Here is a 24,443-nt window from a genome sequence, read left to right on the forward strand (position 1 = left end):
ATCTCAGGGGACAATAATTTAACAAGATTACACTCAATTTATATTTTGCACCAAAAATTACACTAGTATAAGATAGGTCAAAAAAAGTTATAAGACTTGAAGTGACTTTTATGATATTGGATATAACACTTCAAATAGTCTAATGTTCAATATTTTGTTTTCAAAATCGAACTAAAAATAATAAGAATCCTTTTAATCTTTTTAAATGATGCCATTTAATTTTTAAGAACAGACAGAAAATTTCAGTATTTAACATTTCTAATATTAAATATTGTGAATGAATTTTTAAACAGCATGTAAAAAGAAAAGTGTATTCAGGTTAAGAGACAAATAGTTCATAATACTATAGAATTTATCACAGAAATAATATAAAAAACATATGTAATATATATATGAAATTTTGAAAATGATCTGCTTCCAAAATTCACACCAATGTTCTTGCTACATGTACTTGTCAACTCTATATCATGTTACAAAGCATTGTTGAAGCAATATCAAGGTGTTTTCGAATGTGCACAGGTGAATTTCTTGTAAACATTATTAAACACCTACTATACTGAAATAAGAAAAACTAAGTCTGATAGAAATTTCATTTTTTTTCTGCTTTTATATGCCACAGCTGATTTGTGTTTAATGGAATTATCAAAACAGATGGATATATTCAAATATTCAAAAACATGGCAATACAAAAAACATCAGTGGGTAATGATACGGTATCAGATACCTTTAAATTTTATAACCAATGTTGTTTAAATCCTCTATTTTTAGTACTGCTCTTATAATACTTTGTCAATTACAACTTTTAAAACTTTAATTGACTGGATCTATACCTCTATGCCCACTAAACAAAATATTGGCACACCATCAAAGCAAACCCATATACCAAAATATGACAACAAAATTTCAACAACAAAATTTAGTCTATACAGTTTTCTATTCAACAACAAAAAAAACAACCTATTACAATATAAATATATCTGTACCTGTAATTGCACAATTTTATGAAAGACAATACATGAAACTGGATTCAAAGAAAATTTCAAACTTTAAAAAAATCTAGCTTATACCTATACATTTTACATATTTTTCTTAATTTATTTACAAAACATGAATGAAACCAGATTGTAATGCAGAATAGAACAAATAAGAAAAATAAACAAATTCAACAAAATAACAGTGAACGAAGTAACAAAATGAAATAATTATACTGGTCCCATACTGGTCCCATTAATTAATTTGGTTACAAAAAAAAACATGTTATTATATTCATGACCCCTAAAATGTATATTTGTTCTTGCAACTAATTCTGTATCTGCAACTTATATATATATATATATATTTGACATATCATAATGGTCCTCTATACATTTTTTATAATATTTTTATCTTATCACATTTTAAGGATTTCAAACAAGTGAAAAAAAAACATACAAACAAAAATACTGTGGTGACTCATTTACTTATTATGCATATATATTATCATAGTTTGCCGGTGTATCCCAGCCATATAAAAACATGATTTCAAATTTGTGCCCTTATACTTATAAGAAAACCTGTAAAAAACAGCTCTCATGCAATGTATTCTTTAAAAGGCATAAACATTTGAGAAAATTAACACAAAAAACAAGACCATAAAAATGTTCTATGGCACTAATATTTCTACATTTGCTATTTTCCACTGGTTTGTTATCTAACGTCTCTGTCTTTGTTTACTTGTAAACACTTTATTGACTAGACTCCAGACTTCTATAGACTGTGCTGTCGATATCCTGTTGAGATTGTCTTTTTCTGATGGTAACTGACCAATGGCCATCATTAAAGTATCTTCAACTGTCAAATCTTCATCATACGGACAGGCGTCCAAATATCCAATTAATGCATCACGTAAACTACAATTTTAAATAACAAATGAGTACTTTAAGATATGTGACTAGAAACAAATAATTAAAAGAGTTGGTTGGATTATTTTGTCATGTCCATGATATGATAAGTTCCCACCAAGTACTACCAATTTTTTTTAAATACTGCAAATTAAGAAATTATTGTGTGAAGTAATCATTGAGATATATGAAGAATAAACAAAAAATGTGAGGGTTTTTTTTGCATTTCAGGAAAACCTGCTTGCAGATTTATGTATCAAATTAAGAATGTATTTTTTTTTCTTTCAATATTGTGATACTGTTTTACAATAAAGAGTTTTAAAATAATTAAATGTGGGTCAAATGTTTTGTACAATTTAAACAACTTCTCCGATACATCAGCAGAAGATAAAAACAGAATTTATTCTTACCATATTTTAGACATATCAACATAGTCTTCATCATCAATATTCTGTGGGACATCTATTTTTAGAACAATACATTCGAATAATAACTCCACAAAGACATCAATCAGTTCTATTGGTAATTTGTTTAAAATGTCCTCGACACCTTGTGTCTGGTCTTCTGTTAATGGTTTCTTAAAGTTCTCTGATATTCCTTCAAAAGCTTTCTAATAATAGAAATAAAAATATTTTGCCTTAGACACATCTGCAAAGTAAACTGTATTTCATAAAGGGACAGAGGTGACCCTTAAAAGAAGAAAGTAAGGGCAAAAACTACATGTAAGGTTTCAGTTTTTTTTTTATGCTGGCATTTGGGTAACCCAACATTTCCCTGAACAACATCATTACCAATATTAAATACTTTTAAATTTCATAAGGTGGTATGTGCTTGTTTTAAAAGAGAGATAAAATCTGAAAAACTAGACATTTTGATAAGTTTGGGGAAATTTATAATTTTAAAATTAAAATCCTCTCATTTGCCATAGATTCTGGTACTGAGTCAAATCCAAGGTATAAGTTTTAAAATGAGGCAGAGGACAGTGTGTATCTTTTATTCTTTTATTCTTGGTTCTGGAGGATATATTACTGGAACTCAGTCATAAAAGATTGGATTATTTGAGGAAAGAACATCATCAATATATCTGCATAAAAAAATTAAAAAATGTGGCTACTTAGATTTTCTTGTTTTTGTAAATGTGTCTAAAGGAACTCCAACTTTAATATATGAATTAATAAGAATAAGAAAGTGGCAAGGAGAGGTGCACATTTCATTCACATAGGAACGCCATCAATTTGTTGCATAGTACTTTACTGTAATTTTTCTAGACTTTGTATTACTGTCATCAGTGGCTTCTTTCTTTTATTTTTCTTACTAATAGAGTATTTTACTTACTTTATCATATTTTGCCAAGAATTTGGCTCTTTCCATTGCTAAAGTTATCCACAGAGACATGGTATGTTTACATCTAGTTGCTTGTTGGGCCTGAAAAAAAAGAGGAAAATAATGGAGAATTCTGCAGAAATAATATTTTATATTTTTATGATTGATTTCAGCCGACAGTTTTACAATATTATAAAATTTAAGCCTTCTTGTTATTTTGTCCTCATAATTTTTCCTCTGTTGTCTGGCTGTCTGATTGACAAATGCAGAACATATAAATTTGAGATCTTCATAATACACCTTATTGCTATTCCAGCTTGACCCGAGAATCTGTCCCGCTTGAACTTTTGAAGTCATACAACAATCTCTTTTTCATTGTGGCGTCAGATATTTTCTTTTATGACGTCAAAATTTACGGGAACTTGTGTGATGTCCAGTAATGGCGGACAAATAGCAATAAGGTGTATAACAGCAATGCGTTTGAATCTTCATTCCTTTGAGAAAAAAACTATAATCAAAAATGTTCTGATGTAAAAATGTTTATCTTTTAAAAGTTACTCATATACATTTCCTTTTAACAAACCTAAAATAAAAGCAGTGATTTTTTTTTTCAAATAAAGATTTAATAATACACCATTTCAGAATCTATAATTGCATTCTGGGTAATATTTCCAAAAGTGTACACCAACACGTTGTGATTTATTTAATATGTGATAAACAATTGAAATTCAACCAATGATGTAACGTTATTTAATTTTGGTGTACAAACAATGAGACTTCACATAGTCGAATTAGATTCTGAAAAGGCAAATTATTTCTCAACTGTAAAATTCAATATATAAAATATACCTTTTGACTAGGAAATGGATTGTCCATCTTCAGAGTGTTTGTCATGAAGTCATTCAAAGAACTTTCTGGATCAGATCCTACAGACTTCAAAAAGCTAATTGCAATGTCTAGCTTGTCTAAACTCTCACAGAGATCTGGGTAAGATTTCAGTCGCAATTCTCCACATATCTGACTCAAAACTGCTGGGTTTAGTCTCTCCTAATTAAAATAAATAATTACATAATTATTCTCACTAATATACATTTGAGATTTTCATATTCAATAAAAAAAAAATGAGTGTTTATAGAGAATAGATGAAATTATTTAAAAAAAAAACAAACACAGATTTAGGAAAATGAAAATATAAGTCTGATTTCAGTATGCACAACATATTTAAAAAAAATCATACATATAGCTTTTAAAACTACTTTAGAATCTATAATTGCATTCTGGGTAATATCAAAAAGAAATTATATTTTGCCATTTTATATACTGGAAATAAAATCTATGGAAGGTTCTGATTACATACATATGCCCATATATGACACAAACAGTAAGCTTGATATTGCAAGAAAGCAATGAAAAGGGGATGGTAAAATTCATAAAGGCAAATTTTAGTATTTTTTCCTAACTGTTTATTGCTACCTTGTGGCATACTCACCAAGCTCAGAATTGTATAATTTAACACTTTTTATGCCACAAATCCATTGATATTTAGATTCAAAATCAACTTCTGAGTAAATTAAGTGTTTAAGAATGACAATATGTGTCAATTTTATTGTTTACAGTCCTTAGCAACCAAAATTAGACATTTTGACACTAGGCGTATATTTGTACTCTATCGACTTAACTCTTGCTTCTGATGGATTGGGCTGCATGTAGTAGCCTAAGTATTGAACGCGTTGATTTTTTTCTTGCAAATATATCAAATTATTGTTTTTATCAAGATTTCATGTTACATTTTGGCATATATTAAATGTATATTTAAATCAGATGTAAGAAATTGATTCCCTATCACCAAGTTTTTTAATCAAGTCTTTGGTATGCAATAAGCATAAAGATTAACATTTTTATGCTTGAAATTGCTAAATTTTGTACAATGTTGCATCATCAGAGATCTTATTATGATATTCAACATTAAAAAACCTCCAAAAGAGGTACAGTTTTTAAGATTTGGCTAAAAGTTGAGGTAGAGACAAGATTTTACACTTTGATTTGGCACACTAGTTTAAAATTTTCTAAATCTATTTGAAACATTATTAACACAATCAAGGACAATAACTCCTGAATGACCCATGTGAAGTCATTAAATCCAATCTCAACTTTTATGTTATCATGAGAAACAAATTCTCATAATCTGAAAAGGATTCCATCCAGCGTTCACACATGGAATCAACATCAAGTGTTGTTTTCCCAACAATCAAGTACCATAACTCCTGAACTGCAAAAGTGATGTCACCAATATCTACTGCGAACTTAATTTTGTCATCATAAACAACATCTAAATATTTGACAAGCATTGGTAAAATTTATTTCAAATTATTACAGGAAATAAAATTAAGTCCCCATTCAATCAAGGACCAGAAAATACAATTGAAAAGATGGTGTGAAATAGAGTTGTCTTACCTGTTTAACTCTCAGATATAGACTTTTGAACACCACAGCATTAGTAGATTCAGATCGATAAGTGATTGTCTCTATCTGTAATTCAAATACACCTTCTTAATATTATAATAAATCATTTCATAAAACTATAAACAAAAATATTGGTATTCTATAAGTTAAGTGCAATTAGTTTATTGTCAAATCACTTTACCATCCTTTTTGGATATAAAACTTCATAAAAAGTCAGGTTTCTAGGACAGCAATTATTTTTACTTCAAATTGAACTTTTTACAATTAAAATCCTTACAATCAGTCAACTAAATTATTTCAAGACAATGTTACTATGAAATTCCTTTTTTTTCCGTGATTTTTTTATTCATTTTTTATTTGAAATTTGTTTAGATATTTAGCTTTACCTCCTGAATTTTGGTAATGAGAGATTTGGAGAAGAGGAATCTGTCCATCAACTGTCTCTCAAGGTTAGTAACATTGTAATCTATTCTGGTTCCCTGTCCTACTTCAAAGGAATAATTACAGTTGGCTAACACCATGGGTAACAGATCTTTGTCGGGATGGTAACTTATCAGGTGAGCAGATGATATGTCCTTCACATGAACTTTGGGAAGATTGTCCTCTCTACAAAATAAAAGTCAAGGTCAAATTTTACAATGTAAGAAATAATCAAATTCTTATATGTTTTTTTTTAATTCAAATCTAAACATAAAAGGTTGACACAATTTTAATATGTTAAAAAATAATCAATAATAAACATAAAAAGTTGGCTCTTATAGTCTTACAAAAACTTCAAGGGTGCCTGCAAATACATTTTAAAGTTGCTTCATAACACCTTTACAAGCCCATAACCATTGTAAAATTAATTGTTTTGTTTCAAATTGTGAAAAAAAATACTCTTTCAAAATTTCCATTTGAGAGCCTCCATGGGGAAAATTCCCTGGAAATAGTGACACACTGACAGTTGGCAGGTATGTGTCTTGGTATTTTAAAGCTAACTACTGTAAGGTATAATTTTTTCCCATTGTTGTAGGCCATACAGAGACCTAAAATTGCTAATATCCACTATATTTTAACTTTGATGCAAATTAACTGCTCATTTGCAGTACATTGTACAAAATGTACAACCAAATCTCCTAATTTTGACAAAGCAATTCGATATCTATATTTTTAACAAACTTACTTCTGCTTGGTTTGAGCACAGTAGTTATCTAGGAAGATATTTTGTTTCTTCAGCAGGAAAAAGAGGAGAGCGTAAGAGCAAAGCCCGGCATCTTTATATGTAGGTATTAGATGTGATATTGATGTGTCCTCTGTTATGTCCTTCCTACAATATTCTTTGTCCACTGTCACCAAACTCTCATTAGCTGGACACACTGTTAAAAATATAAAAAGGAAGAAAATATGATTAATAGCTACTACTAAGGGGGTGTTAAATGACCTTGACTACCTATTAGGGTCTTAACTTGTGGCCACTTGAACAAAAGACACAACAATTACAACATGTATTTTGTACATCCTTGAAGCTAGGTTCATTAAGGCCAACTGCCAAAGAATTTTTAAAGAAGCTGAAAACAATGGATCTTCTGACTGTGTAAATATAGCATGTAAGAAAAGCTTTTGTGGCTCTCATTTCCTTTAACTGCACAAAAAGCACCTCATTAGTGTATCTATTTCAAGGTTTTTTCAATGACACATTTCTTGGAACTTGATCTACAATTACCAATATGAAATGCATTTTGCTCATTTTGATGTAAATCATTTTAATATCCTTTATTAAAATTAGCTATATTTCTTACGATATGTTTCTAATGATTCCCTGACACAGTTCCAAGCTTCAATATAATCTTCCAACAAATGTCCAAATTCTTTAAGTCTTCTCTCTAAATCAGATAATTATTTATAAAGATTGATATATAAAATGGAGTAAAAAGAAATAATTAATATATCAATTTTCTTCAAAGTACTAGTGTCATATCCATTTTATTTTTTTTAACAAAATCATTCATTGTACATTGCTAAAAGTTACATGACGTCATTAACTATATGCTATATTTAGGCACAACTTATCTGTACCAAATCTTATATTAACCTCACATGATTTTCCCACTGGTGAATAAAATGTATTATTAAAGAAGGTTCATTATGCTCTCAGTCATTGAGAAAAGAGAAATTTGATAGTCATATAAATAAAGTATCTAACAACATAATAAACATTTTCCTTACCTTGTCTCATCTGTACTTTGACGTCTGCAATAGTGAGTGTTGTTGCTTCAGCTCTGTCAAGTTTTCTGTTGTATTTCTGCATCAACATTTTTTGCAGCCTTATAATACTAGGGACAAATCTGATAGCCCTCAAATGATGTTCCTGAAAGTGCAACAAAAAAAAGTTTAGCCTTTTGCATACTCAATTCTGATAGTTATAACAAAATTACTCAATATTAATAAACTAGGTACAGTAGACTCTGGGTAATCGGATACCAAAAATGTCAGCTAAAAATATCCCATTGTCTGATATATTCAATTAGCCAATGAACGTATATTCCTCCAAGTTACAACCCTAAGATACCAATAGCTATTATAGATGCTTTATTAATGGAAATTTGTAACTAATCTTAATGTTTTTTCAGGTACAAGTTTGGATAATTCCGTTGATTGAGTAACAGATCAGTTGATTATAATGTATTTTGTTTATCCCTATCCAATTAGCCGATATATTCTAATAACCGATATTTGATTATCCGATGTATTTTGACTGAAATGTAAAGGGAATGGTTCTGTGTTTTGAAATAGTATTACAATAGCCGATATATTCGTTTAACCGATATCCTATTAGGTGGAGTCTACTGTATTGATAATTTCCTTAACAGCCACTACAGACTACAAAGGGCCAAATGTAATAAGAACACACAAAAATGAACATATACAAGAAAGACAATCTTGTAATATGTCTGAATTTCTACTAAAGTAGAAAGTGACTGAAGAATCATTTTTTTTTTCCAGGTATCAATTTTCATGGTTTTAGAAAAATGTATTGTTTTGGAAATTAGTTTTCTTGGTTTTTTCCAGTCTGCATTCAATCATAGAGAAAATTAACACTTATTTGAACATTTAAATTTATTACAAACGAAAGTGAACCAACGCCTGGTGAGTCTGTAGTACGGTAGAGTCCTTAAAGTGGATACCCGAGGGTATGCAGGGTCGTTATGATAAAAAACACAAAATGTAGAGAGTCTTATAACAACAACACTTTTTATAACACTCTCTACATTTTGTGTTTTTTATCATAACGACCCTGCATACCCTCGGGTATCCACTTTAAGGACTCTACCGTACTACAGACTCACCAGGCGTTGGTTCACTTTCGTTTGTAATTGATTTATTTTGTTTTATCGTGAACCCCTGCATTCCTCTTAAGGAACCGCCGTTGCAACCAGCGCTAATCATACTAGCCATTCGCACAGAGTAAACAAAGTTATATCTTATTGAGGCACCCACAGGAACTTTCCGAGAATGCTGCCATCAACCACTAGAAAAGAAATAGATAATAACGGACCATCTTAACCCAAAACGAGCCTTAAGGAGGAAAAGAACAGTGATAGGAAATTGTTTCTCTCTAATAGAATTCATTTGAAATTAAATGCACCCGATTTCGTATTCTTCAAATTCAATCTGATGCTTCGAAAATATGTTAATCAAACATACAACCCTCGAGATATAACCATTTTTTCAGATTACTGGCCATTCCCGATAGTTTGATGAACGAAAACATAGTTAAAATTCAACATAGACTAGTGATATTCATACTTTGTCCTCTACTCTCGGCGACCGAAACATTTTACAGCATTCCTGACGCGATTGGAAGCAGTACCTCTGGCCAAGGGAAGCCAGTCGAAATGGTACGGAATTGCTGATAAAATGTCGTCTATTTTGGGGATGAAAGTTAACAGAACATTCAGACAAAACAACCTATACAGTCTATACACAGCCGGACAACTTATTGTATTATTCTTTCCACGATGCAAGAGGACAAACACATGTTGGCAGAATAATATTAACAAACAACAAAAACATTTTATAGTTTATTTACACACTTACAATGAACTTTCAATTTCACTTTCAGTACGTTGCTATTAATAACGTTACTTACCATTGTAACATTGTGACGTTTAAATTTTAACAACCCGATTTTGTACTTCAACATGATTTTATGTATTGTTTTTATCCTGATGACGGTGCCCTAGGCACCGAAACATGTCGATCAATAAATTTCTGCAGCAGTCCCTAAATAGTTGTTGTTATAAGACTCTCTACATTTAAATTTATTGATCACCTTTACCCATGAAATTCATAATAAAATTATATCTACATATAATAATAAATCCACAGTAATTTACAAACTATCTGCAGACATTATATTGACCTTACCTCTTTGAGGAATAATCTAAGAACAGGTAATTTCATTTGTGCTGCATCCAGATGTTGTCGTAGATGATTGACAGTAATCATAGCCCTATATCTCCAAACTGAAGGAACTTCATGTAATATCAAGTTCTCCTCTGTTTCTTGTGGTTTGTCTGTTTCATACAATATCTGAAGAAGTGGATCAGCTCCTAAAAATAAAATATCAATATCTATATTTAATCAGTTTTCAACAATGAATATTTCAATCATACTGAAATTGAAATATGAATTTTGGTTTATGATAATAAAATGTCATTCAAAAGATATTCATAAATTTGGCTGCCATTATTTCAACCTATACCATTGCTTCATATATCATTTATGTTTTTCTTATTCTAACATATATGTGTATCTTCTAAAAGTTCACTAAGAATAGTTTTATAAATAAACATTTTTATTGCTAACAATAAAAGACATAGAAATTGTGCTAAACATTTGGATATAACACATTTCAAGATAAAGTCATGGTTTAAGAAGGTAGACATCCACTTTTGAATGTACCTCTTCTGCCATGAGTATTTAACCCATGGAACTCACATAACAGTTTCATACAAAAGAAAATGATTTACACTTTTGAAATTTTCTGTAATATATTCAATGCTTCAACGCATTATTTTTTTTTAGTTTCAAGGATCTAATGATATTACACAAAGCTAATACTAATTCTTACCAAGTCTTTGGTCATTCAAGATTTTACCATTAATCACTCTCAAGATATTCTGCATATCCTAGAAGATAGAAAAAAAAATCATAGAATAATCATGCAAAGGGTATAAGCATACCAATCCCTTTGTAAAGAGTAAACACAAGCTATCATAGGAAAATGTTTAGCCTATAAACCAAAGTTGTTTTGTTACTTGTAAGTAAAGTTTTGTAAACAAAAAAGAAAATCAAATTAGGGATATTCCAGTAAATAATATACATAAGAGGGTTTGACACGAAAGGATATATTTTTTGGCACTAGTAAATAGGGGTGTAGAAAGTAAAATTCTGTTACAAAGGAAAATAAAAATTATGGGTGGCAGTGTTGTCCAAATCCCCAACCCCATCCATTTTGTCTTTGAAAGCCCTTACCTCCTAACCCTCAAGTCTATAATATTTTAATCAAAAATCATTATCTTTGCCTAAAACCAATAGTACATTTGTTGAAAAGTATACAATACAAATAATAGTGTTTATACCTGAATAACAGGTTCAATGTATCGTTTAGCAAATTCTTCCTCCCACTTGGATCTTGAGGCTTTATCCAATAATCCACAAACATTTGGAGTTTGATTTTCTCCTGTAAATAAATATCATATCATGATAAAAATTTATTACATACTAGATGTTTCATCAAACACTTTTATATTTACAACAAAAGTTTTTAAAAAAGATATGAAAACTTTACAGTTTTAAAAAAAAGTAACTGTATACACTGTGTAGACAGCCACATGTGGTAGTCGACTATGTATAAGGTATTGAATGGACGATAAAACTTTTATTAATTAATCAACTTACAGAAACCGACCTTTTCAGTGCTCTGGTTTCTAAAACACTTTTTCCTAGTTTTCCTTGTTGCAGATTTTGAGGATTCATATGCAAGTTTCAGGACAAAAAACTACTTGTAACTTTTTTCCTGTCTGGTTTATATAGAAATGAATTCAATTTCTGAAGATCTCTAGATCAAAATAGCAATTTCATAGCCAAAATATAAAATTTTAAAACAACTTTTCTAAAACGATGATAAAATGCATTGCTGCTTCACTTCCAGCTTAAAATTTATCTGCACATTTAGGAAAAGAACTTGGTAATGTCAAATGAATATCAACTCTGCATTGTGCTAGGATGACATGCTGAGCTGGATTTTTAACTCTTTATTTCACAAGGTAACACTCCGCAGGAAGACATGTCACCTTAGCCAAACAAATTATTCTGACTCCAAGCCAACCAGTCTTTGCTCTTACTGTTTACTGTTGTGAGCTTTGCAAAACAAAGAAGCAGCAACATTATTTTTTAAAATCATTGGTTTAACTAGGCCTGAGTTGGAACCACATGACCTCAACACAAAGTGCAAATGCTACACCGAGACTTAGGTGTTTTTTTCTAAAATGACAAATAGATTGAAAGGTAAAAAATTAATGAATGATTAAATTAGAGCCTGTTCTCAAAATGAGACTTACCAATAATAGCAATTGTGTGCTCATTCATAATCCTAGCCAACAGATAATGAATCAGAACCAAGATTTCATCTTTGTTTTTACCAAGGACATTCTGAACAGAGGTTAGGTCAAGGTCAATATGTTCTATCAAGTATCTTCCTACATCTGCTTGCTCAATGTTTGGTTTGATTGACTGACACACTGCCTAAAAAGGAAATAAGAAAGCATTGCCATCTTTTTTTCATAAAATCTTGATTAAGAAGTTTTGACTGATCATTTAGGAAGCAAGTATACATGAAGTAAGGGACATAACTCGTAAAAATAACTTGAGTGTTTGTATAAATATGTTTCATAAATTTTTTCTAAACTTCTGTAATTCAAATTATACGATCATATTGCCTCTGTTTCACATAACTTTAAAATTGAAAAAAAAAAAATTACTTGTACAAACATATTACTGATTTAAACACTTAAAAAACGTTTCTACCCCAAGCATAGATAACTGTAGTTGTATTTGAAACACACTTTGTGTAAGATTTGGTTAAAACTTTTCAGTGTTTTTTATTAATGGATTTTGTATTCCAACCATTTTGATTCAAGCACCACTGGTGATTCTTATGGAGATTCTAGTGAGCCATATTGTAAGCCTTAACACTTTTCAAAAAGTTGTTGTCCCAAAGGTCCTGTATATCATACCAGAAAATTTTGCACCAGGGGGGAAATATTTGAGAACTCTACTGGTGTTTGAAAGGGTTAACTTTTGGACTTTTAAAATTTCATATTTTACCTGTAGATTGACATTAGCTCCTACATACATAGAGATATGGGTTAACAGTCTAAGTACTGAAAATGAGGCTCTATTTAATTTTCTCTCTGGGGCAGACACAGGTCCCATCTTTGTTGCTCTTCCTAATATGTGTCCTGTTTCAGTTCTATCAAGGCTGGAAAATAAAAATAAATTGTCAATTAGATACAGGCTTGTTACCATGCAACAATGTGCCTATTTTAACACAGTCATATGCCGGTTCCAAAGTAAAACTCATAGGTGCAGGGAGGAACTTTTGATTTAGACCTATCAATCCACAATATAAATTTATCCTTTAACTTATAATACTTATAAATTTCAAAGGAAAATTCAATCCCTCAGAGTTTTAATTAATTAATCTGAGTGCCTTCAATCCCTAACACTGATCAATTTTGGAACAGCCCTTAATGCAAAAAAATCTTGAAATTAGTGTTGTTAATTGCAAAATATTAGCAATAATAAATATATCAATCAATTTGTTAATTTTAATATATTGAAAATGAAAAAGGTACTTCATAAAAATAATTTGTTGAAAAGAACAAAAAATCAATCAAGCCACTAAAAGCTTACCCAGTGTCCACTTCATTTCCAGCTCTGAGTTGATATCCTTCCCCACCGATCTCCCGACCACAAGCTTTACAAATACCAACTGTTGCAGCTCGTCCACACTACAATAATCATGATAACACATTATTAAGACTATTTTGTAATTAAGGAATGACTGTCATATTTTTTCTGTCTATGCGGAAATAACATCAAAAATGTGGTCCATACTGAATAACCTGTGTAGCGTGTTATTCTAAAATGTATACCAAGTTTTTTATGTTATTGTCCAATAGACAGAAAAAAATATTAAAGTCATTCCTTATAAATAATTCTAAACTACATTTCAAACCTGAGAAAATCATGAAAAAATATTGATGACGTCATGGTCTCATGACAAAATTATGTCTATGAGCTTATAAGCAAAACACTGTCAGCCAATCAGAAGACATTTTACATCAAAAATTAAATTAATTATTGCATAGTACATACCAATATATATATCATATTAAAACTTTAATTGCCAAGTCAACAACCATAATAAAATATTGGCAGCTCACATTAAAATAAATCACTGCACAAGTGGCCATTATGTGTAAGAATATTTTAAAGTATTTGGTAAACAAGAACTAGATGAGGGCAAAATCTTAAATGCCCTTGGGGGGGGGTTACATCCTATATTTTTAGTGGTATGAGTGTGCTGCAAAACAGGGTGGCTTTTTTCATGCCCTGCTGGTTAGAACAGGGTCCCTTTTTCATGTCTGCTGGTTAGAACAGGGTCCCTTTTTCATGTCTGCTGGTTAGAACAGGGTCCCTTTTTCATGTCTGCTGGTTAGAACAGGGTCGCTTTTTCATGAAATGCTGGTGAGAACAGAATCTTTTTTTAAACAAAGTATTTGTCTAGAACAGGATCACTTATTTAGCTGCTGAAGATACATTCTAGAACCTAGGTCTAGATCAGCATCTATTTTCTACAGTCTAGAACTGGGTATACATTTTCTGAGTGTGTTAAGAACAGGGTATGTTTTTCGATATTTCTGTTTAGAACAGGGTATGATTTGGCAAGTACTGTCAGCACAGTTATACCCGTAACGATAGTCAGTAACCTTCCCTGGGAAAATGCATCTTATTGTAAAGAATTCTCGCATGAAGCTGCCTATAAAAGTTTAAGGAGATCTGACTTGTAATTTATGAGAAAAATGTGAACAAACATTTTTTTTTGGCAAAGGGGTGAACAGATGTAAACCTGTCTATTAACGCTCTTCTTCAGGGCAGGGGCAATAAAAAACATAGCCTTATATGATACTTACATTTCCAATTACATATGGATGACCATTGGGACACCCTGAAATAGAAGTTATTAAATGAATCATTTATTTGTATGGAATATTTGTCTACATTTCTTTTAAACCAAATATTTTTAACTATTCCTTAAAGTTATGATGTCAATTTTTATCAATATACTATGGAGAGTTTACTGTTCCATTCAGTAATTTGTCTAAAGAAAATTCTTTATCAATTATTAATATAACCAAATATTTCAAACTATTCCTTAAAGATATGATGTCAAATTTTATCAATATACTATGGAGAAAATACTATTTCATTCAGTAATTTCTCTAAAGAAAATCTGGTTATCTATGTATTACCTTTTGATAATAAAACTTTACTCCATACCTGTCAACTGACCCGTATTCTGCGGGTGTGACCCGAGATTTTCACAATTCTGAGGGATCACCCGGGACACCTGCCGGGTCATTGAAATCACCCAGGAATTCCGAAAATGACCCGATTTCACCCGTATTTCTTAGCCTTGAGTTTTATTTCATAAGTAATATTCCTTTGAAATACCAGCAAATTCGTAATTATTCCATGAACAGGAAGTTCATCTAGCTATGTAAACTGTCAAATTAAGTGACTTATTAAGTGCATGGCTTCACTTGACAGCTTTGGTGTCAAACACAATGTTAATTAACACCAATTAGCTTAGCTTTAGGTCGTAAATAAATTGCACTTGGTTTACAAACATATTTCAAATAGAGTTAAAGTTACTTCCCCTTATTTGTCACCATTCAAAATTATTCCTTATGTTTATGTTTTATGGGTGAAAAAGGTTAAATCATAATAAATATAAAATTCAAATACATATTGAAAAATAACTTTCCATTATTTTAATACCTTAATACAATTTTGAAAAAAAAAGTTGAAAATTATTTTTTACATTTACACTGCTTTTAACTGTATTACTATATTTTATCATACTCTAATTTCCTATGTGGATGGTATGTATAAAAGGAAGTATACACAGCCAATAGTCTCAATCAAATTTAAAATTACATTTGAAAAATAAATTCTAGTAGTTCATCATTACAAAAGTAAGGAACATAAGATTGTGTTACACAAAATTATAAAAATCATGAAAAGCTAGCTGCAATGAAAAAATAATTAATAAGATTTAAAATGACTTAACCAAGTGAACATGCATTGATGTTCTGGTATCTTCCATATACATTATAAGAAAATGTACCATAAATACTGAAATTCAGCTCGAAAAAGTTTGTACGCATTATGACCAGAGATTTGAGTCTTCAATGCAGGTCATGACCTGCCTGCATTTTCATCGTCACAGGTTGACAGGTATGTTACTCAGTATTCAGAGTAAAAAGGTTTTACTCGACTTAATCCAGTATTAGATTGGTTAAGCCTGAGATCCACAAATGTACTCAAATATTTTATTACCCATAAGCCCTGGGTTCTTGGTCATAACACTTTACTCAGTACTCAGGATAAGTGCTTGAAACACCAAATCCAGTATTTTAATTGGTTGATTTTTAAGTCTGAGTACAAAAATCGTGCTCAAAAGTTTTCTGACCGCAGGTGTTCCATGAAATGTTTCTCAATACTTTACTATTTATACTGTTTGTCTATTGTTTGTCTGGTCATATTGGTCATGGCATTATCCTACTTTCTTTGTGTTTTATCGACCAATTGGTACTACGTTATACTTTAGAAAAGCGTTGGCTTCTAGGCAGTTAGCTTATCAAATATAACAATGTTACAGGTTAAATAAAAAGACAAGATGCAAAACTATTTCCTCTGTTTCTAGTTACATGTTAAATCAATTTGTACATACTGTAAAACACTGGATTTTCCCCTGGAGTCTGCTGTCTGGCAGCAAGAAGAGCTTCTTTTATTTCTGATACTTCATCTTGTGGCATTGAAGGAAAATAAGATTGCTTTTAAATAAAACAAAAACTACATTATTAAAATTGCAATAAAATTAGCCACAAAATAATTCTTCAAAAAAACATAGAGAATAACAATATCATGCATTATATTTTTTAAAATATTCATAAAATCTAAGCTGAGGGTTATAATTCCCTTAATGCACCTTCAAAGAATAAAAAATGAACTTGAAATTTTGTCGTCTGCTCTTACATTTTCCCTCTTGCAGTAATACACAGTGTGATCTTGTGTATAGATCTATGCAAGAATTATAAAAAATAGTTTCCACAACTGGAACAAGTCTATTACGATATTTTTCCATTTAAGACAGTTTAATTTTAATATTTAAAGCGCAAAGCTTGCCGAGCTTTTTAAATATTTAAAATTTAACTGTTGAGAGTGGAGAAATTTGGTAACACAAGTTACAGTCAGTTCCTCCAATGATTTTTATCCTTCCTTTTCAAAGATTTGAGGAAAGTTGTGTACTTTTGATGTGACGTCATCAGGCATGGTCACCTTTTTTCATGACGTCACAATTAGAAAATTCAGAAGAAAACGAAAAAACTCAAGGTCATTATTAAACTTCAACCAATCATTTGCAGAGAACAGATTTTTCACTAGCAAATAGAAATATTTTTCCCAACAAAGGATAAAGGAGGGTTTCAAATTATATGTTTCCATTCAAATGCATTGATCATTAAAAAGGGAGGGTTAAACCCTCCTGTCTCCTCCTCCCCCCACCTGGATCTGCCACTGCATATCCATATTAAAACTTATCTCTACTTACAGCCATGCCTTGAGGTTCCAGAGTTATTCTGTGTAGAGGGGTAAGTAGAGTTGTCTTCCCTGGAATTTCAGCCATCATAACCAGAAAATGTGTCAGTAAACAAGAAATGTTTTGGTCTGCTAATTCCATTGCAGGTATTATGTTTCCTGGTAGTCTCCATAAAGTATTTTTTATTATACCCTGGGTTATTTCCTAAAATATTCAGATTTATGGTATAAACAATAATCATGAAAATGGATTATTCTAGCCTTTTTTCAGTGAGTGATATGAAAATTCACTTCTGTGTAAAATATCCTCATTTGTCTTCCTTTTTTCCTATGGTTTTCTTTATAAATGACTCTGATACCTAAGTATTTTTTATTTGTTAGAATGGTCTTTTTGGTTTTTTTGGGTTTCTTTTTATTGGTGTATCTATACAACATGTAAAAAGTGGTTTTAATTCATTGAAGGTCAAGTTCAAAGCATGTAGAGGTAGATTTGTCTTTTTTAAAAGTTATATAGTTTTTGAAAGTCTTCTATCCTTTTTAATAGACTAATCTGTTTTTGTATTTCTGAGTCTTACCTTATTTTTAACAATCACATGGCTCATTATAAACTCATTTAAGAACTCCTTTCCCTATAAAATAAAATAAAATAAAAAATATCATAATGCAATGTAAGAATACAAAATTACTGGTCAAATTGTAAGATTTGTGACTGATCAATCTCACTATGATTCAATTTTTTTTTTAAATATGCTTATGATCATTGTAAATGTAAATCTTCTACCAATAATTAGAGGTCGCAACAAGTAGAAATGCCCAAATTATTCATTATTGAACAATGCAAACTCATTCAGGGAAAACAGAATAAAGGTAAACAACTGCTTCACTGCAAAATTACTTTATTGGCAATATACATATACACTGAACACTAACAGCAAGGTATAAAACATTGTACTAACCTTCTCTGTGAACTTCTGTGTCTGTCCTCCATACACATTATTCATAGTCATCTCTCTATGTAAAGCAAGTTGTAATTTGATTCTTGTCTGCCATTCATTGGGTGGTTTCTGCAAAAAATAAAATCATTAAAAAATCAAATCTATCTTCACACATTGCACTTTTCTTAAAACTGATTGCTAAAATTATCAGTTATGCACTTCAAATTCTACATGCTAAGACTTGGACACTTTGAGATCAATAATTTCTTGTTATTGTTATTGTTGTTAATCTGATGAGATAAACCTTTTTCAACTGATTTTTATAGTGTTATCTTATGTTGTGCTGCGACACAAATTTCCCAGACTAGGGGCAATGTAGGCCAACAAACATGTTTACTACTCGATATTCTGTGACTGCATCCTGTAATTCTTATTCCATGGTTGATGCCTGTTACTGTATATTCTATTTGTTATTTCTTTATTGTTTGTACATAGATCAGGCTGTTAATTTTCTGGTTTGAATTGTCATTTTACATTTCTTAGCCTTTTATAGCTTATTTGTGGTTATGGTTTTTGCTTATTGAAGGTCATACAGTGACCTATATTCTCTATAAGCTTTTAGGTCATTTGGTTATGATGGAAAGATGTCTCATTGGCTATCATATCCCATCTTTTTTTTATAGCCCTCAAAAATTGCACCAAACATACCTGGAGCAAGAGTTCTAGTTTTTCACTGTTTCCACCTAGAACAGTGGTAACTATGGTCTCTCTCAACTCTTTGTATTCATCACCAGTTACAATATATCTGTCGTGGCATTCTTCTACCTAAAATCAAATATCATTTTTTTAAAGGAAATATATAACATTTAAATTTCATTTCTTTAAAAAAAAATATTCTGTATGGTATGATATAAATTGCATCTGTAGTCTTACTATAAATCATACCCCTATCATAAATCAAAAAAGGTTAATTTTATAAGCCAGAAATTGCTGGGTTTTGTCTACAAATTGATCCATGATGCTTGAAACAAGAATGTTTCCAGAAGAATCCTTAAATATTAGTACTGGGGCAGTTGCATATATACAAAAGTGGAACAGAAATACATAACTGATTCATATATCTTAATGAAGATTTTTTGTAAAATTGCAAAAATCAATCTCACAATTTTGTCTATCCTTTAAAAATTCAATAATTTCTGAATATATAGTAGAAGAGTCATTTAATTTTGATTATTTACCTTGTTTCCTTTTAATTCTGGTAGACGGACCCATCGAAGGAAGCTTGCTTCACTTTTTGTTACAACTGTTTGATAACTTTCAATACCATAACATCGACATAACTGCTTAACAAAGTATCTCCTATAACATATGTTATTATTACATGCATGTTATACCATACTTAAAAACAAAATGGTTTTTAACAATTCAGGCCACTGATTTCATAAAAGTAATTTACGAAGAAAAGATTGATTGAATTTTGTTTGCTTAAGGTCTTGTTGCACATATTTCATGCATTCAAGACAAATCATAAATATAGCTTGTTTGTGACTCATTGGTGTGATTTTTTTTGTGTGATGAAATAAATCAATTTACTTTATATTAAATCTGGATAAACTAGTTTATATTTAGAAAATAAAGGTACTAAAAAGTTGACTGGATCATTGATTAAACAATAGTGTGTTAAATGAATAACATTCCACCATAAATTTTCCATACACAACCAGAATTATTTTTGATGTATTGTGAAATATTATATTCTTCACAAAAAACACATTGTTATCACCAAGTCCCATTGCATGAAAATCTTTAATTCAAAATTCAAACATGATTATCTACCTTGGCCATGGAGATCCACATTCTTCACAGATTTTAGAAGCTGCATCAAATAACTTCCTCACTGTAGGATCTGGCATAGATTTCTGGGCTGTACCATATAGTTTGTGTATATATTTAGAAACAACTGTTAGTGAAAACCTCACTTTAGAAAGATTGTCAATTTTATCTAACAATTCAATTTCACCAGTTATGTTAGGTACTGCATCCCTTAACATTTTGGTTGCCATGGTAATTTCATCCTCTCTGTTTGCATACTGCTGATGTAATGAATCCTAGGGAAAAAATTGAATTTAGAGATTGTGGTGTTTACATTTAATAAGACAGCAACCAAACAACAAGAAAATCAGAGATCTCAAAAATATCTGAAGGCATTTATATGATATTAATCATGAAAATTTTGATCAAGAGACTATATTTTGAAACCCTTTCAAAATTCATAAAATCATACATAATTAATGAAATTGGCACTTTGGTAATTTCTGAAATCTTTATTCTAATGCTTTTAAAAGGGGAGACAATCCTTTAGTTTAATTTTTCATTATCTAGTAATTATATAAAGGAGAGATAACTTACCTCCATACAGGTCATTACGAGAAGACATAATTCTATCAGTTGTTGTTTGTCTCTAGTGGTACCTACTAATGTATCAGGTATCTGAAGGGGAGATAACTTACCTCCATACAGGTCATTACCAGAAGACATAATTCAATCAGTTGTTGTTTGTCCCCTGTAGTTTTTACTAATCTTTCAGCATAGTTGAAGTAGGCTAGCAGATGGGTCTCAATCTCATGACCACTGAAATAATTTTAAAGATCATTAAGTGCATTTGTTTATGGTAAATGTTAATCATTAAAGCATATACAATGCTGACTAGTTATTCCATTTGTCAGATATGTCCTTTCCTTGATTGAACATCAAAAAAACTTTACTGGCTTAATGTATTTGATTTGACAACTTACAAACTTCAATGAATTTGTAATGTATTACAGTACATTCCGGTTATTTGCATAGCCTATTTGTCAGACGAAATTATGCAATAAAGCGGAGTATGCTTATATCCGAAATGACAAATAACGGAGTTAAATGACATCGATAGTGCAGATCAGCAAAGAAGAAAGATGTACGTCCATAGTCCACTTACAACATAATGAATGCTTATTTATTCTAATAAAAGCTATTTGTCTACTGTCATACATTTTATTTCATTGTGTATTCTTTCAATAAAGTTTATAAACACATTTTGTTTTTGTTTATTTATGTACCGACTTTTCCTTTACCTGAGATACGATAATAAAATTGTTCTAAAAATAGATTTGTTTCTATGACCCGGATGTACAAATTAAATTGTTACGCTTTGTTTAAAACAAACTGTTTAACAATACTACACAGTTTATAATCATTGTAAACAATAATTGTGTAATGAACTGCCTTTGATATTCAGTATTTACCAATTACACAGTGATGTGACACTGTTACTTTAACACCGCTAGTTTTGTTTATGCAAAGCAGTTAACAGGTGATGGGGCCATGCACGATTATTTGCTGGACACGAGTGTTGAAAGTGAGAAAATATAATAATCAGAAGTTAATTTTCTTTTAGAAAAATATTAAAAAGGAAAGATTGATGTATAAAATTCTTCAACCATATATAAATGCCCTGTAATATTTAACATAAATGTAGATCACCCAAGCTGAATTACGAAATTACACATTGGATAATGATCGATAATTAGCAGGCATTAATGTTTTAAAAATTCACCCAAAATATAATCTATGAACAATGTTTGAAATCCAATCAATAATTAACACCTTTTGAGATAGAAGATCATAGAATGGTTGTGTTTTTACAACAATCAGCTGATTGACATTTTTATGACCTCGAGGCTTAAAATAGAATATGGGAAACTTTACCTGTGTACACATCGAGGCCTTTTCTATATTCATATAAACACGAAAGATACTGTTTTAAAACTTTATTTGAATAACACACAAGTAAATGTGAAATAATAATGAAAATTATGATGCATTCAAGAAAAATATACTTACCAAATTGCCGTTTCCGGTCAAAAATCTCGTCAGTTTTAACTGAGCATGCATATCTAGCTGGCGATTATTTTCTATGCAATAAACCGAAATGCCACTTGTAAGGCTATGCATATAACCGGACAATTTAACATTAGGTGAATGGGAAATGGTTTTGTGCAGGAGAAAAGTATGCAATTAACCGAATTATGCTATTAAGCGGTATGCAATTAAGTGGAATCGACTGTAGTGATTTTCCATTTTTTAACAAATCTAATTCTGTCAATTTCATGCAATTTTATTTTTATAAATAGTTATTGTATTAACAGATCAATATCTATACTTATATATATGCTATCCTTAACTTGCATAATAAGGTTATATATGTCTCATCGAGGACATGCACATACAGTAATTTATGAGGTGATGAACTACAAATAACAAAACAAAAGTAAAATTGTGTAAGCATTGGAAATATGAAAGAAATTTACAAAAAAGTTCAACTATATAAAAGAAAATGTTGTATCTAAAGCAAATGTTTAAAATGACTGAAACAATTGCATTTCAATTACAAAGCAATTATAATATAACATGCAATTAAATTAAAATAATGGGAAATACAAATTACCTTGTCTGCATCAACTGTTGTAATAAGAAAGATCGTACAACTGGGGTTGGGTCTATCGAATCATCAAAGATGGTCAGTTCTCTTGACACTACTCTTTCTATTTTCTTCCCTTTAGTGTGGCCTATGATGTATGACAAAAGTTTCTCTATGACTTCCTGTGATGGAGGTGTTCCTTCAGCAAAACACAGCTGTGATACCACCTCCATGAAGAAACTGTTGCATCGTGTTCTGTAATCTTGGTACTTTCTGATTTCTCCACTGTCAATTAAAAACAAGTTGAAATATTAAAGTTATTGCTCACTTATGATACCTCTGCTATAAGTGTTTCATAAACAGAAAGTTGATGAATGATGAATGTAAAAACAAATATATAGCCTGCTTGAGAAAATTGTGCCAAATACTTTATACTTGGCTACCATAATGTGAAAAAATTCTTAGTAATTATGTGAAAGAATACCTTTGGCCATTATGTAAATGTTTCTGAAAATATTCCACCAAAATATAATGGGTAGGACAGATGAAAACATAGACATATGATAAAAAATGTATACCTCCTGCTTTGGAATGAGGGCAAAAAAGATGCTCTTTTTATACATTACATTAAAAAAATCATTGCTTTCTTACACATTTTCTGACTTATCAGGATTCAAATCCTCTGGAAACTTCTCATGACAGCTAGGACATTCAAATTCCTTGAGTGTGACGCAATCATAGAAACATTTCCTACAGATCACATGATCACAAGGCAGTCTGACAGGTGCCCCTTCTATAGGATTTTCACAGGATATACATTTGGCTTGGTCACTGAAACAAAGAAAATATTTATTAGATTTTTTTTTCACAACATAAACAAAATATCAATGCTAGAATTTTGGTTGAAAACTAATGATCAATATATATATAGCTTTCAAAAAGAATTTTAAGTCTACATACCCAAAACATTTCTTTACAATATCTTTATGACAAAGCTTCAAGAACCTCTCCATCTTTTCTAAAGATTTGATGTCTTTCATATCTGCACCCTCTCTAAAAGTCTGGAATAAAATTGACCAATATAAATAGGAAATAGTTTTCAACAATAAATGTACTTAAAAAGAGAAATTAACACAGTATATATAATTCTAATATTATTTTCAAACCTTACAGGAAAATTACAAAAAGTAACAATCATTTCAACAACTTGATAGACCTTGAATTTTAATCATTTAAGTCTTTTTGAATACTATGCTTTTTTTTACAACAACAAAACATGCTTGCATATAAAATGTATGTAGTATATGCCTGGCTATTAATAAGGAACATATAGGTTATACAGTGTAACCTGCCTAATCCAACACCTGAGTATTCCAACATCCTGCTTTAACCAACACATTTTCATAGTCCAAAAATATGCCTATCCTTGCAGAAAAAACCTGAGTATTT

General features: G+C 30.5%; 1 protein-coding gene across 1 annotated transcript in view; it reads right to left on the minus strand.

Moving 5' to 3' along the window:
- Positions 1-1,009: 1,009 nt before the first annotated feature.
- The window catches only part of LOC134687903 (E3 ubiquitin-protein ligase rnf213-alpha-like), a 120,604-nt gene continuing 97,170 nt past the window's right edge, over positions 1,010-24,443 (minus strand). Inside the window, exons 68-94 of the mRNA XM_063548361.1 lie at positions 23,955-24,055; positions 23,646-23,825; positions 23,022-23,279; positions 21,046-21,166; positions 20,372-20,643; positions 19,774-19,894; positions 19,244-19,360; positions 18,557-18,664; positions 18,176-18,229; positions 17,614-17,805; positions 16,735-16,837; positions 14,912-14,946; positions 13,629-13,726; positions 13,041-13,194; positions 12,275-12,458; positions 11,294-11,394; positions 10,783-10,840; positions 10,077-10,261; positions 7,875-8,016; positions 7,448-7,531; positions 6,832-7,024; positions 6,053-6,272; positions 5,658-5,732; positions 4,053-4,250; positions 3,216-3,305; positions 2,291-2,490; positions 1,010-1,889 (exon numbers count right to left, since the gene is read on the minus strand). Coding sequence (XP_063404431.1) covers positions 1,691-1,889; positions 2,291-2,490; positions 3,216-3,305; positions 4,053-4,250; positions 5,658-5,732; positions 6,053-6,272; positions 6,832-7,024; positions 7,448-7,531; positions 7,875-8,016; positions 10,077-10,261; positions 10,783-10,840; positions 11,294-11,394; positions 12,275-12,458; positions 13,041-13,194; positions 13,629-13,726; positions 14,912-14,946; positions 16,735-16,837; positions 17,614-17,805; positions 18,176-18,229; positions 18,557-18,664; positions 19,244-19,360; positions 19,774-19,894; positions 20,372-20,643; positions 21,046-21,166; positions 23,022-23,279; positions 23,646-23,825; positions 23,955-24,055 — 3,843 coding nt within the window. The 3' untranslated portion in view covers positions 1,010-1,690. The remainder of the gene's footprint in view (positions 1,890-2,290; positions 2,491-3,215; positions 3,306-4,052; positions 4,251-5,657; positions 5,733-6,052; positions 6,273-6,831; positions 7,025-7,447; positions 7,532-7,874; positions 8,017-10,076; positions 10,262-10,782; positions 10,841-11,293; positions 11,395-12,274; positions 12,459-13,040; positions 13,195-13,628; positions 13,727-14,911; positions 14,947-16,734; positions 16,838-17,613; positions 17,806-18,175; positions 18,230-18,556; positions 18,665-19,243; positions 19,361-19,773; positions 19,895-20,371; positions 20,644-21,045; positions 21,167-23,021; positions 23,280-23,645; positions 23,826-23,954; positions 24,056-24,443) is intronic.

Source organism: Mytilus trossulus, chromosome 10 (genome assembly GCF_036588685.1).
Source record: "Mytilus trossulus isolate FHL-02 chromosome 10, PNRI_Mtr1.1.1.hap1, whole genome shotgun sequence".
NCBI lineage: Eukaryota > Metazoa > Mollusca > Bivalvia > Mytilida > Mytilidae > Mytilus > Mytilus trossulus.